Source organism: Lepus europaeus, chromosome 9 (assembly GCF_033115175.1).
Source record: "Lepus europaeus isolate LE1 chromosome 9, mLepTim1.pri, whole genome shotgun sequence".
Classification (NCBI taxonomy): Eukaryota; Metazoa; Chordata; class Mammalia; order Lagomorpha; family Leporidae; genus Lepus; species Lepus europaeus.
In genome coordinates, this window is record NC_084835.1 from 61,458,828 (window position 1) to 61,474,322 (window position 15,495).

The 15,495-nt window shown below is 46.0% G+C and overlaps 1 protein-coding gene across 1 annotated transcript in view; it reads left to right on the plus strand.

Annotated features, from left to right (window-relative positions):
• Positions 1-15,495, plus strand: part of LAMA1 (laminin subunit alpha 1) — a 170,511-nt gene that overhangs the window by 63,502 nt on the left and 91,514 nt on the right. Inside the window, exons 6-15 of the mRNA XM_062201378.1 lie at positions 1,468-1,557; positions 2,665-2,782; positions 3,718-3,896; positions 4,556-4,661; positions 6,916-7,076; positions 7,958-8,098; positions 9,405-9,578; positions 10,784-10,885; positions 11,774-11,985; positions 13,078-13,189. Of these exons, the coding sequence (XP_062057362.1) occupies positions 1,468-1,557; positions 2,665-2,782; positions 3,718-3,896; positions 4,556-4,661; positions 6,916-7,076; positions 7,958-8,098; positions 9,405-9,578; positions 10,784-10,885; positions 11,774-11,985; positions 13,078-13,189 (1,395 nt within the window). The remainder of the gene's footprint in view (positions 1-1,467; positions 1,558-2,664; positions 2,783-3,717; positions 3,897-4,555; positions 4,662-6,915; positions 7,077-7,957; positions 8,099-9,404; positions 9,579-10,783; positions 10,886-11,773; positions 11,986-13,077; positions 13,190-15,495) is intronic.

The following is a 15,495-nucleotide window of genomic DNA, read 5'->3' on the forward strand; positions in this document are numbered from 1 at the left end:
GCTTTTGTTGAAAACTATGTGACCAGGGCCAGTGCTGTGGTGCAGTGGGTTAAGCCACCACCTGCATACCAGCATCCCCTACAAGCACTGATTTGAGTCTGGACTGCTCTGCTTCCAGTCCATATTCCTGCTAATACACCCGGGAAAGCAGCAGGAGATGGCCAAAGTGCCTGGGCCTCTGCCACCCACTTGGAAGACCTGGATGGAATTCTGGGTTCCTAACTTTGGCCTGGCCCAGCCCTGCCATTGCAGCCTTTTGAGACGTGAACCAGTGGATGCAAGATTCTCTTTCTCTCTCTCTCCCTCTCTCTGTAACTATTTCAAATAAATAAGCATAAAAAAACTTTAAAATGGAAAACTATCTGATCTTGTTATTATGGATCTGTTTCTGGGCTCTCTGCTATTCCACTAAATTAACTTATGCTAACAACAAGCTTGCTTGATTGCTTTAATTTTGCAGTATCTCTTGAGGTCAGGCACAATAATGCTCTAACATAGTTATTTTTCAAGATTGTTTTGGCTATTCTAGGTTCCTTATATTTAGTTCCATATTTTAGAATCAGTTTGTTAATTTTTACCAAAAAAAAAGAAATCCTGCTCAAACTTTCATTGGGATTCCAGTGAACCTTTAGATCAATTTTGGAAGAATTTTGAAGGATGTTTTAACAAAAGTGAGTCATTTATTCCATTAGCATTGTATCTCTCTCTCTACTTGGATAGATCTTTTTTTTATTCCTCTTGGAAATGTTTTATTATTTATTTATAAAGGTTTTCTTCAATCATGCAAAAAAAGATAAAGGCATACAGAATGCACAGTGAGACTAAACTGTCATTATTTGTGGATGACACGATTGTATAGCTAAGAAAATCTGCAAAGCAGCTACTAGAAATACTAAGTGAATTTGGCAGTGTTGCAATTTACAAAATCAGTAAATAAAGGTGAATCAGATTTCTGAACACTAGCAATGAATAATGGAAAATAAGATCTAAAAAGAAGTCTACCAACACTTCCATGCAGAACCGTAAGGAAGTATTGCATGCAGATCTTAAGCACTGCATTTTACATTTATAAATTTTCATGTGCTTGACTAACTTTACATGCTGGGGTAAATCTTGCTTGTGACATGTTAGCTGTTTTAAGCAGTGCTGTGTTCAATTCACCTATTTTTCTAGGGATGTCAGTAACAAGGATTTGAAGATGACTGAGTTAGTTTAAGATGCAGCCAAGTTGGAAAAAATATTTTGACTTCTTACATTCTGTTGATGAGTATTTGAGTATTATTTATTTTTAATTGAACACAAAGATTCTTGGTGCATGAAAAACAGTTTTTAAATGTAAATAGAATTTTATTTAAGATGATCAATAATGGTTCCTAAACCACCTGAGTTATTCATTGGTATGCTAGCATTTTTACATCACTGAAATAAAGGGGTTTCAACCATTCTTGATAACTTCTTTTTTCTTAGTATTACTATTCAATAAAAGACATTTCCATCGGAGGAATGTGCATTTGCCACGGCCATGCGAGTAGCTGCCCATGGGATGAAACGACAAAGGTGAGCTGTGGCATTTGACATTTTACTAAAACTTCACAGTGGAAGCCGTACTGATAATATTTGCATACTTCTTTTATATTCAAGGCAAACATTGAAGGGTATACAATGGTGTGCCAAAAAATTTCAGATCGTTGGTTTCTTTCTTTAAACAATTTCATTTTGCATTGTTTGGAGTTTGTGTTTCTGGTTAAGACCTTACTGTGATTTTGTGTGTGTGTGTGTGGTAAAACTTCCATCACATAGAACTTACCACTTTAAAGTGTATAATTCAATAAGTTGATGAATTTTGAAGCCCTCTTTTTCTGTGAGATGATCAAGCAAAATTATGCAGTTATTAAATGATACCTATACTTTTAATTTTTTTTTTTTTTTGACAGGCAGAGTGGACAGTGAGAGAGAGACAGAGAGAAAGGTCTTCCTTTTGCCATTGGTTCACCCTCCAATGGCCGCCGCGGTAGTGCGCTGCGGCCGGCGCACTGCGCTGATCCGATGGCAGGAGCCAGGTACTTATCCTGGTCTCCCATGGGGAGCAGGGCCCAAGGACTTGGGCCATCCTCCACTGCACTCCCTGGCCACAGCAGAGAGCTGGCCTGGAAGAGGGGCAACCGGGACAGGATCGGTGCCCCGACCGGGACTAGAACCCGGTGTGCCGGCGCCGCAAGGCAGAGGATTAGCCTAGTGAGCCGCGGCGCCGGCGATACCTATACTTTTAAAAAGGATTCCCTTCTTCCTGTTTTTCCCCTTCCATTTTTGTGATACTAAATCAAAATAAAGTTTTATTTATTCTATTTTTGGTGGTGAAAAATAGATGAACACCAAGAGAATCATTAATGAGAGCTCACAGCCCTTTAGAGTCAAGATGTCTTTTAGAAAATGACCTTGTTAGTTAACTCATGCTGAGGCTGACTGCATGCCTCATCACTTGTGTTTATAACCAGGTTACGTGCCTATGTTATTCCCCAAAAGGTAAATGCTGCATTGTGTGGTATAGTCCCTAGAGTGAAGTGCATCATCTTACTTGACTGTGATAGCTTCTCTTCTGGGTAAAATTAGGAGAGCCGTGCAGGTAAGGTTCCCTGACCCAGTGCTGTGTCCCTTGTGGTCCAGAGGCTGCAGTGCCAGTGTGAACATAACACTTGTGGAGAGACCTGCAATGTGTGCTGTCCTGGGTTCCATCAGCAGCCCTGGAGGCCTGGGACAGTGTCTTCTGGAAACATGTGTGAAGGTAGGTGCACTTGCAACTTGAAAAGCAATATTTCTATTCTTGTAAAGCTAGCTCTTCCTCTTACTGCATTCAAGTTTTGGTATTTCAACATCTTTCATACTTGATTACTCGTTTTCTTAGAAATTCAAAATAATTTTCCAAACTGCAGATTGCCTTAATAAAATTTAAGTGATTGAAGCCTAAATGTATTTTCACTGGCTTGCTTTTTAATGTTCCCATTCCTGTATATCCCTTTATTCTTTATTAATTTGGATTCAACTTTATTGTCTTGGATGTGATAGACAATATAGTCACAAGAGTCCAAATCTAACAAGATATAAATATGTAGAGTAAAAAACATTACATCCACTTCATGTCTATCCTTCCCAGTTTTTGTCATTTCCTAGAAGGTTCATCCTAAGTTGTTATGCAAACAAATCATTTAGCAACATATGTGTACTCACAGTACAGTTCTTATACGTGATACAATATGCAATCTATTCTTTACACTTTTTCATATTTAACGACAAATCTGAAAATTCTTCCAGATCAGCAATTTATAGTGCTCTTTTTAAAAACAGATGAACAAAGTTCCATTTTATGAGTATAATATAATTTATTTAAACAGCTACCTGTCAATGGGTATTCTGACTGTTAACAGTCTGTTAACCCAAACAGTGGTGCACTGACTGATCCTGTATGTGCTGTTCATAAACATACACACATTTCTGCAAAAGATAATCCCCAGAGAGAGTTGCTGGGTCAGCTGGGTATGCACATTTATTATTTTGTCATCTCTTCCCAGCTGCTTTCCATAATGTTATCTGTATCCTACTCAAAGAAGTTATTCCATAGTTTCAATTTAATTTGTAGTCATAGACACTGGGGTAGGTAAAGGTCTTCTCTAAACAGGACATCCTCTTTCTGTTAATGGAGATGTCAAAATATTCTCCTAGAATGCAATTGTCACAACAAAGCCACCGACTGTTACTATGATGAACATGTTGCACATCAGAAGAGAAGTCTGAACACTGAGGGCCAGTTCAGAGGAGGAGGGGTTTGCATCAACTGCCTGCAGAACACCATGGGCATCAACTGTGAGACCTGTGTCGACGGATACTACAGACCACACAAAGTAAGACTGGTTCTTAGCCACAGCTGAGCTCCATTGTCTTGGCACAGCTGGCAGGCGGCTTCTCTAAGCCTTAACCTCTGTGTTGGAGACACGTTTCTTTTTGTGATGTTTCTGTTCTTGTTGAGCTAGCTGTGTTCTTCAGCTGGCTGGCTCCTACTCTGTCCTGTGTGTTTTTGCTCAAAGTAGAATGTATGCTTGCTGTTAAATGTGGGGGCTTCCTAGCAGTACGATCTCTGGTAATACCAATCATAGACATTGATGATTCAGCCAATAACTAACGTGGCTGCATGTCGCTCACAACACATGGGCAGTCATTCTTCAGACTGACTTGACCTGAGCTTGTTACCTGGGTGCTGGTGGTGCTCTGGTTATAGGTGATGCTGAAGATGTGGCTCTGAGAGATGGAGTGAGCAGGGCTGGGTGGCAGTGGTGCTGGGAAAGGACGATGCTAACTGCTGTCACCATCACAGGTGTTTGGGGCTTTCTGTCTTGAGATCACTGTATTGTCTGGGTCCCACAGCTGCTCAGTACACAGAATCACCAGAATTGTCTCAACTGCAATAAAAAGCCAGTATCCTGTCATGGATACTATGGTTGGCATTATTTCTAATATCACGGTGATTTCTGTAAGCTAAACCCAGGCAACTTCTGTCTTTGAGGTTTCTCCTTATGAAGATGAGCCTTGCCATCCTTGTGACTGTGACCCTGTGGGCTCCCTCAGTTCTGTCTGTATTAAGGATGATCTCCATTCTGATTTACACAATGGTAAGTATTTGATTTATTTTTGTGCTTTCAATTAATTTTTTTTTGTTGGTGGAAAATGTATATTTAGTGGAACATTACCATTGTAGTGATATGATTCTTTATTGATTCCTTATTTACCAAATATTTATCATGTACCTACTATGTGTCAGGGAATTTCGATAGAACTGAGGAATATGTATTTGCACAGGATGGTCAAAGTCCCTGCTCACAGGTAGATGCTAACCAACAAATGCATGGGTAATATAATGCCAGTTGATGGTAGTGCAGTAGGCATAAAAGAAAAACAGGAAGCATGATTGGAGAGGGAGAGACGGGGTGAGGAGGTGACCATGTTGGCCTGATGAAATGACATTTGAGCAGATAAGAAGGCTCAGTTTAAAGCCCTGTGTGCAACACAGTCAATAGCAAGTGGTCTGGTTAGCTCTTAGAAGGCACACAGAGAGCTTCTGCATATGTCATCTCACAAAGCACTCAGATCGTCTGGTTAACTTTGTAAATATCAGTGTTCTTTGCATAAAACTGCACATGGACTTGTAAATAGCAGAGTGTCCTGGATAGGTCACATCTGTTCAAGGACTCCCGCAGCCCCAGCAGTCTCAGCCACGGGCAGGTAAAGTGGATGTTGACAGCAGGGTCAGGTGTGCAGCCCTGGGGCCCGCCAGGAATGCAGAGGGTAAACTGAACACCTGAGTCAATTTTGTGCACCCAGTTCTGGGAGGGTGATGAGGACAGTGGTGGCGTGGTGGTGGTGACAATTGTCCTGATGGGGCTCATTTGAAAATTTATCACTTAAGGTTTTCATTCATAGCAGATAGAAATTATTTAACCCATTTTACGGACAAGGAGCCTGTAGCTCAAAACAGTTAAGTAATTTGGCTGAGGTCATGCAATGAGAAAGTTTCAGATCTGGTACGAAAAGCAAAGACACCTGTTGCCTATCACCATTTGCCTCTGTGCTTTTATTAACTTCTTTGGAAGGCAGAGTGGTGGAGAGACAGCCAGGGTGGGGAGAGAAAGAGCGAGAGCAAGAGCGCGAGCGAGAGTGAGAGAGAGATCTTCCATCTGCTGGTTTACTCTTCAAATGGCCACAATGGCTGGGACTGGATCAAGTCAAAGCCAGAGACCTAGAACTCCATCCATGTTTGCTACATGGGCGACAGGGGTACAAGCACTTGGGCCATCTTTTGCTGCTCTCCCATGCACATGAGCAGGGAGCTGGATTGGAAGTGGAGCAGCTGGAACGCAAACCAGCACTGAGATACGGAATGCTGGCATCACAAACAGTGGTTTAACCTCCTGTGCCATGATGCTGGTCCTTCTGTGCCTTTTTGTTGTTGTTGTTGTTGTTGTTAAGGTTTTATCATTTATTACCATACAGCTCTCCTATTTAAAGCATACAATTCCATATACTCATTGATGGGACCCTCACCACAATCTTACAGTAGGACATTCTCATCATCCCATAAACAAACTCATTTCCTGTTAGTAGTCACTCCCCGTCTCTCTCCCCTTCCACTCCCGAGCTCTAGACAACCAGTTATCTACTGCCTTTCTTTAGAGTTGCTCATATTGACCACTACAAGTAAATGGAACCATATACTAGGTGGAGTTTTGTGTGTGTGGCAGGCCTTTTCCACGTGGTGTAATGTTTCCAGGTCCGTCTCTGTTGCAGCATGAGTCAGCAAGCCATTCCTTTTTATTGCTGAGCCACCTTTCCGGGTGTGCGTCTTCCCCATGCACAGGTCTATTCATCAACTGATGGATGTTGGGGTTGTTTCTGACTTTTGGCTGTTGTGAGTAGCACTGCGATAAATCCTCATGGACAGATATTTTTGTGGATGTATGTTTTCATTTTTCCTGGCATTTTCTTAGACATAGGATGGCTGGATTGTGTGAGAAATGCCAAACTTTTCCAAAACCACTGAATTGTTTCACCTTTTCATCAAGTTCTGTGGACTTCATCTCTCTCTCTCTCTCTCTTTCGTTCCTAAACCAGGGATTGGCAAATGACAGCCCAGGGTCCAGATCTGTGCACTGGCTGTTTTTGTGAATAAAGTTTTATTGGCACCGAGCTGTGGCCATTTGCTCATGCGCTCTCTGTGCTGTGTTTGCGCAATGGCAGCTGAGCTGAGATGCTTGGGCCTGAAAACCTAGGAGATGCACTTGCCGGCCCTTTATGGGAAAACGTTCCCTGACCCCTGCTTTCAGCCTCGTGCACCTTGCTGTCGGGTCACTGTCGCTGTTTTCTCTCCAGGGAAGTGGCCGGGGCAGTGTGCCTGTAAGGAAGGCTACGCGGGAGACAAATGTGATCGCTGCCAGTTTGGCTATAAGGGCTACCCCAGCTGCGTCCGCTGTGAGTGCAGCCCGGCTGGCAGCGTGAATGACGACCCCTGCACAGAGCCGTGTCTCTGCAAGGTGAGTGTGCAGAGCAGAGACACCCCCGGTTTCCTTGGGACTTCTCTGAGACACGTGGGTGCCCCGAGGGCTCAGGTGATCAGTTCTCACGCAAGGCAGGAAGGTTCCACTCCCCTCAACTCCCTGCCGGGAAGCGGGGCATATCACAGGGAGTCCTTGGATGTCCTTGGACCTCCACGGGCACCTGGTTTTCTCTCTTGGTACCTCTTGGCCTTCCATTCCAAGGCATTCCTGAGCCTTGCGGGATGAAGCAAACCCTGCATCCCATTTAGCGGGCCTTGTCTTTGTTCTTCTGCGATGCACTTTTCCAGCTCTGTGTTTGCAAGAGCTCCAGGTGCCAATTCAAGGCAGACGTGTTCTTTTGGATTTCTCTTAAAAAAGGAATCGAGCGATAACAAGAAATTATCGAATGGAGTAGCCGCGAGAGTTTTCATTGGGCCCTGTGATCGCAGTAGCAACCTCCCCGTAATCTGCGGCATTTCCTGCCACACCCTGCGTGGCTAACCACATATCAGCAGAGTCTGAGGCCCGTGTGATTCGTGCTCAAAAAGAATCTCAACAGTTGAAGGGTAGGATGCACAATTGTACAGCCCTCTTCAGACTTTAAAATGGTTGTAATATCAGCAAAAATTGGAAGATTTAAACCAGAATGGAACAAGCTGTTGAAATGTTATGACCCGGCTCAAAGAGCACCAGCCCTGTTGTCGGCAACACTAGCAAGCCATGTTTCTTTCACACTCTCTGGTCTGTTCTGTCTTCGCAAGGATTCGTGTGTGCGTTGAGCCTCCGTGGGTCACCAAATGCCTTTCCTGCGAAGGTCCTTCTGTTCTGTCTGCCTTGGCGTGCTGGTTCCACAAAGCAATCTTTTCCCTCACTTGCAGGACAATGTCGAAGGGAAAGACTGCGACCGCTGCAAACCGGGATTCTACAACTTGAAGGAGAGAGACCCGCAGGGCTGCACCGAGTGCTTCTGCTTCGGCGTCTCCGACGTCTGCGACAGCCTCACGTGGCCTGTTGGGCAGGTGGGAGGCGCCAGCCCGGAGCGGGATTGAAGAAGCAGCTCCTCTCACACCAGCTCTCTCTGAGCTGTGTGACTGAAGCCACGAGGCTGACTTTCCTGTGTCCCTCTCGTCCTTGGGGGATGACACTGTCGTGGATCAAGGCAGCCTGTTCCTAAGAGTGCTTCTCAGTGTTCTAAGTCAGGTGTCCGCTTCCACGTGCCTTTCCCTCTCAAAGTAGCAGGGTGGCATGGTGTGTGTACATTTCTTCCATGAGGAAGTGCATGCTGGAGAAGGCCATTCTCACCTCCCTTTCCACCCCCAGGGCCTGGGGGCATGTGACTATGTCAGCTCAGAGAAGTGGGAGGGGCGGGATGGAATGTGCTCCAGTGGCCAGGGCGGGAACAGGTGGCCCGGGGCTTCTGAGGTCAGGCAGGGTGTTTTAGGTACAGGGAGATCTGGGGGGTGGGACTGAGTAGGGAGCCAAGGCTGGAAGTTAGGGAGGAGCTGTGCAACACAAGGCTTATACACTGATGATGGCAGAGAACACCACCTGCCACCCTGGGGAGAAGACTTGTCACCTCCATGCAGGTGACAGATTAGGAGTAATAGGAGCTGGAGACTGTCGTCCGTTTTCAGTATTTGAGTGAAAAGCAGGAGGTGACAGAGAAGGGAGAGTCAGAGTTAGCCAAAGGCAGTTTGTTCAGTGCCTTACCAGGTTGAACATCCGCTTTCTGATATACCTGGGACCAGACCTGTTTCAGACTTGGGATTTCCAAAGACTTGTGAATATGTGCATATACAGAATGAGGTGTCTTGGGGAGGGGACCTAAGTCTAAACACACCACTCGTGTGTGTTTCCTACACACCTTGTTCACATGGCCTGAAGGCAAGCTGATACCCTCGTTGTAGTGCACCTGTGTGGTGCCTCCCACTCATCACATGAGGTCAGCTGTGGAATTTTCCACTTGTGGGATCATGTCAGTGCTCCAGATCTTTCCAGGTCTGGAACATCTCAGATTTGGGGTTTTTAGAGGAAGAAGGATGTTCAACTTTTATTAAGTTCTTTGATTTCTTAAATCTACAGAATGTATCCATGGGCTTTCTTGGGGGCTTGGGGTTTGCTGGACTTGCCCTCAGGTGTCTCTAGTCCTTTGACGAGTGGAAGGGCCACAGGACGTGGAGTTCAACAATAGCAGCGTGTTACGTGATAGCATCATTCCTGGCTTTTTGCATCTGGGTTTTCAGTGTGAACATGTCAGCGTGGACCGGGGGAAGTCCCATGTGAGTTCTATTTCATCTTACAAACCTCTTGAATTTCATTTTTAAGGTGAAGGATATGTCTGGGTGGCTGGTCACAGACTTGATCAGTCCCAGTAAGATCCGCTCCCAGCAGGATGGGCTGGGCGGGCGGCATCAGGTCAGCATCAACAACACCATGGTCCTGAAGAGGCTGGCGCCGCAGTACTACTGGTCAGCGCCTGAGGCCTACCTCGGAAATAAGGTACGTCCAGCCTGCTGCTGGCATTTGCGGTACCCTCACCTGCCACTTGGGGGTGTGAGAGAGCATTTTGTAACCTTTGCCTCTGCTGCACAAGATCTTGGCTGTGGACAGTCAAGGGCATCACTCGAATTCGAGCTTCTGTTCTTCGTGGCCCGGTTCCTTAAGCCATGTGTTCTGTGAAGTCTGGCCTTCTTCTCCGTGACACACTTTCTGCTTGCCTTCTCTGAGTCCCTGGGTCATGCAGGCCTCCACGGTGTGGTAACCACAGCCCCGCTCCATAGGCTCGGCTTGGAGCCCTGGGGCTCCATGGAGGGCCTGGCTCATGGCAGCTGCTTGGGGAAGGTTCCTCCTGCCAATGGGGCTGTTGTGCTGTTCCCTCGGTTTGGGGATCAGGACAGGTTGTCAATTACAGAAAATTCACATGTAGGGACAGAAAGGATACTTTGTTTTCCATTTTAACAAAAATGAAGGCAGTGATTCCTCAATGTGGAAAGTTGGTTTCTAGGACTGATGGTCTCTTCAACTTGGTGTTCCCCTTGTCTCAACACCGCAGCTCCCCAGTCGCCTCGGCCAGGCTGTGGCTTGTTTTGAAGGCGTGGTGTATTCCTGGCAAAGCACGCTCACATCATGCTGAATCACCATTTAATTGAATGGCCGTCTCTTAATTTTGTAACTTGTCTTTTACGTTTTCCCAAAGTACCTCTTTTTGAAAATGATAATTTTTCCAGCAAATTCTAATCCTAGATCTGTTTTTAATGGTGCCACATTGAATTCTGAACATTCTATTGTCACACACCCATCGGAAAGAAAATCTCTATTTTACATTAAAGGATACCTGATTAGGTATGCGGACTCTCAGTCCTTCCTTGGACTAGCAGATCAAACTCGGTCCTTGTTCTCTGCAAGCAGAGCAATGAAATCAAAATGCTGAGGTTGTCATCCTGAATCAAACTCCTCATCTCCTAAAATATTCAGGTGAAATAAGCGCCCATGGTGTGACGAACACAAGTCTATAGGAACGTATTTACCTTGCGGCTGTAAGAAGGAACACATGTTTTTTCGCCTGTACATGTCAGTGATGCCCTGCCTGCCTTTGGTGATAGCAGTTAAGCCAAGGGTTCACGGAGCCTCACGGCCACTTCCTCTTGTAGGGACAGTGATTGTTATATTCCTAGCCGGTGTTCATTCTGCCTTAACCATTTCAGCTGACTGCTTTCGGCGGGTTCCTGAAATACACAGTCTCATATGATATTCCCATGGAGGCCATGGACAGTGACCTCATGTCTCATGCTGACGTCATCATTAAGGTAATTTCCCATGGTATTGCTTTCGCCTCAGAGCTTAAGGCTTGAAGAGGTGAGGTTAGTTTTGTGATCAAAAGTGGCTTGGGCGAGGCTGACCCCACGAGGCGGGCAAGGCCAGGGTGGCCCTTCAGCAGTGCTCGGCTTCTGTAGGCCCTGTCCAGGCCACGTGAGCGTGGGCCCATTTCTGGAGTTGCCTCTGGATGGCACGTGCTGCTTGTCCCGTCATCACCAGGGGGCGCTCGCCTTTCCATGTTGAAAAGGGAGATGCTTTTTCACTCTGACCTTGAAACTACTCTTCCACCTTGTCAGTCCCTGTATTCTCCATGACACCTTGCCTCCTCGGATGAGTGGATTAGGTAGTGCGTGGCTGTGTGGGTGCAGATCATTGCCATTGTGGTTCTAATCCCCATCCCTATTGGTGCATCCTCACTTCCCACAAAAATGCCCAGCTCAGGCTCACCCAGAGGGATGCCCAGGTATGGCCCGTTTGGGTTCCAGTGTGTCGTGTTGTCTCATCGGGAGCCGTGTGCACCTGCTTCCACGGCCTGTGGCAGGGAGAGCGCTGCTGTTAACAGAGATTCTGTGAAAGTCGGAGGCTCATTCACTGTATGTGCTTTGTCTACTCCTGCCTTTAATGAAAGGGTAGGGATGTCACATGGGCGGCTTTGATGGTAACTGCGGGCTCCTGCGTGGCTGGACCCCAGCGAAGTGCACTTTTGCCTTATTAACACAGTGAAACACCTTTTCACTGACAACTGTGATCCAAGAGTTTCATGCATTGTTGCCTGTTTGCTGCGAAAACCTAACCAGGTTGCTGGATTCCAATGTAATGTCACTTTTTGACAGCTCAATGGAATGACAGATGTATTTCATCTTGTTTTCAAATGTTAGGGGAATGGACTCACTGTCAGCACACAGGCTGAGGGCCTGTCACTGCAACCCTACGAAGAGTACTTCAACGTGGTGAGACTGGTGCCAGAGAACTTCCGAGATTTTAATAACAAAAGGGAGATCGATCGTGACCAGCTGATGACCGTCCTGGCCAATGTGACACATCTCCTGATCAGGGCCAACTACAATTCTGCCAAAACGGCTCTTTACAGGTGCGTGCTTGGAAGGGAAGAACTGGCTATGAAAGAATGCCACTCGTGTCCTCAGTGTGATGCATTTGAAGCTGAATATATTCATATGTACTTTGGTTATTTCAAGGTCATAGCTAAAGGAACTGGATGTGTCTTGAAAACTGCTTTGATGCATATATGTTTACTGCAGATATGAAAATATCTTTTCAAGATGAATATTTCTAGTAGGAGACAGATTGTGTTAGCATGAGACACTTCCAAGGGGGTTTCTGAGAAAAACCTAATGAGTTAGCAGTTATCTGGACCCTGTTATATCTGGTTCTTATCCTCCTGATATTAATGGTCTTAGGACTTACACCATCTATACGTCCATGCTTGGCCATTTTCTTACTTTGGGGCAGTTTCTGGCACTCCCTGGCAAAGCCTTAAGCGGGATGCAGCTGAGGCAAACATAGTCGGCCAGGGTTATGGTGCAGCAGGTGAATGAGCTGCTTCTTGTGACTCCTGCATCCCCTGTCAGAGTGCCAGTCTGAATCCCAGATGCTCTGTTTCCTATCCAGCTCCGTGCTAATGCGTCTGGGAAGGCAGCAGGATGATAGCCCAAGTACTTGGGCCCTGGCCTCCTATGTGGGGACCCAGATGGAGTTTCTGGTTCCTGGCTTTGGCCATTGTGACCATTTGAGGAATGAGAATCAGCAGATGGAAGATCTCTGTTGCTCTCTCTGTCTCTCCCTGTCTTCTATTACTCTGCCTTTCAAACAAATAAATAAATCAGTCTTTAAAGGAAAATAAAGCAAGCGTAGTGTAATAGCTTGAAGGATAATCTCTGCATTAGTGATGGGATAATTCCCTACTGGCTTCAGCTCTGAAGAGGTAGCCTCAGACCCTAGCACCGCGGTCTCTGGACAACAGTGCATTTTTGCACGATGTAGAGGGCCTCTCCATACAATGGCAATGGCTCCCCACAAGCAGATTGCTGGAAAAGCATTGCTTATTGATAAAAATCTCATCACCGCGTTGCTTGTATTCCAACAGCGGGGAACCGTCTTCCCTGAGATGTGAGCAGCTGTTTGCAAGTGTGTGCGTCCCACAATGACCCCCCTCTGTTTGTAGGTTGGATTCTGTCTCTCTGGACACGGCGAGCCCGAACGCCATTGACCTGGCAGTAGCCACGGACGTGGAACATTGTGAATGTCCCCAGGGCTACACAGGGACCTCCTGTGAGGTACTGCTCCTCCTCTCTTCCTGCCTTCCTGCCGTCTTCCCTTCCTTCTGTGCCCTGAAGGTGACGTAATGCACGTTGGAGATTTGACTTTGGAATGGCCAAGTTCAGCTCAGACTTTTTTAGGCTGTAGGAATATTGGCGGTCACGTTCTTTGAAGAAATCAGATTCCTCTGCCAAGGGTGGGCTGGGGCACTTGGAAACACCTGACTTTGTGCTGCTCTGTTGCTTAGTCACTACGAAGCATGTCATACCTGCCCCACATTTTGCGTTTCTAAAGATGATTAAATTTGGTTATAATTGAACTTTTACAAATCACCTGCCCATGACCAAGATTTACTTATTTTAAAGATTTATTTATTTATAAGTCAGAGTTAGAGAGACAGACAGACACATACACACACACACACAGAATCTTTCATCCGCTGGCTCATTCCCCAAGTAGCCGTAATGGCTGGGACTGAGCAGGGCTGAATCCAGGAGCTTCATCCGGGTCTCCCACATGGGTGGCAGGAGCCCAAATACCTGGGTCATCCTCTCTTGCTTTCCCAGACCATTAACAGGAGCTGGTTCAGAAGCGGAGCAGTGGATACAAATCGGCACCCTTATGGGATGCCGGCATCTCAGGTGGTAGCTTGACCTGCTGTGCCACAGCACCAACCCAAGCCAGGTCCATTTTTAGAGACATTTTATGAATCTTGGCCATCTTTCCACAGGAAGTCCAGTTGGCCCTCCACATCTGCTGGTGTGTTTGTGGATTCAACCAACCGTGGATCAGAAATATTTGAGGGGAAAATTGTGTCTGTTGTGAACATGTACAGACTTTTTGTTCCTTGTCATTTTCCCCTCAACAATACAGTATAACAACCGTTTACCTAACATTTACTTTTATTAGGCATCGCAGGTAACCTGGAATGGTTTACAGTACATGGGGTGTTGTGCGTTTGCTCAGTGCAGGTACTACAGCATTTGCATGAATAACTGGAGCATCCGTGGATTTTGGTATCTGCAGGAGTCCTGGAACCAATCCCTCTGCAGATACCGACGGATGGCTGGGTGGGAAAATGCACGTGCAGTTATCAGTGAAAGTGATCTGTTGGTGAAAATCTGTGGAAACTATTTGGACAGAAGTACTCATGAGAACTGTCTCCCACAGAGAAGTCCCTATGCCTTTGGCACTGTTCTAAGCTCTTTCTGTCCAGTACCCCTTTAATCCTGACAACAGCTGTGGTAGCAGGTATTCCAGATGCTTTCTGTTCTGAAGGTGAGGAGCTGAGCAGTGAGAGTGAGTAACCTGACCACTGTCATGTTGGAACCAAATTCAGCTCCCCAACACATGCAGAGGTTGAAAACTCCCAGATTCTTAGGCTGATGATTAGTAGGTTCATGCTGATCATTGATGGACTGACTTGATCTAATGATGGCATCGAGGAGGTGGGCTGAGTAGGAGTCTCCAGTCATGGAAGGGGGTACCTCCAGTTCTGTCACGAGGGTCAGTCATACAAGTGCACCAGCTTCCTGTGTCTCTCTCCTTTCTGGCTCACCACGAGATTCTTCCTGCACACCTGTAGTGCCACTGCCAGCCTCCATCAGATGCCAGGCTGATGGGGCTGCCTGATCTTGGCTGTGAACCTCCAAACCAGGAGCTAAAAAGGCCCCCTCTTCAGAAGCAGCTTCTGTCAAGTGTTTTAGTGAAGTAATGGACAGCTGACTAATACACCCCCACAGCTGGGAAGTGGACACACGGGGATTTGAACGTCATCATCCAGTTCACCACATGGGACCCTGCCTCCCACGTGATGGTCACAGACATTTGTCATTGGCCCTATTTCGTGGCAATCAATTTAAAAAGTGAAAAAGTTTAGCCTATATTTTGTTTTAATGAATTGTTATCACCCATAAAACTTTGCAGTAAATAAAGTCAGACTAATGTCTTGATGTAGATATTTAATTAAATGCTCCCATTTTAGTGATTTTGAAGGGTTCTTTTGTTTTTGCTATTTTAGAACCAGTTAAGTTTTCTTAGGCCTTAAACAACTATTTTTAGGGCTGGAAAATATTTGTAGGTCCGGAGGATTGTGTGCATAGTGCTTAATGGGTCAAGGACCCCAAGGTCACCTCAGTATCTGGAATATGAGAATAGGAGAACAGGCGTATGGAGCAGCGAAATCTGGGCAGCAGAAGCCAGAATGGGAGAGGCACCAGTGAGCAGCCACTTCCTAGGGCGCTCTGAGTTTGTGGGATTTTAGAGGGAAATGGGGTAAAAGTGCATGGAATGGTGGTTCAAGCAAACACAGGTCACTACAGTC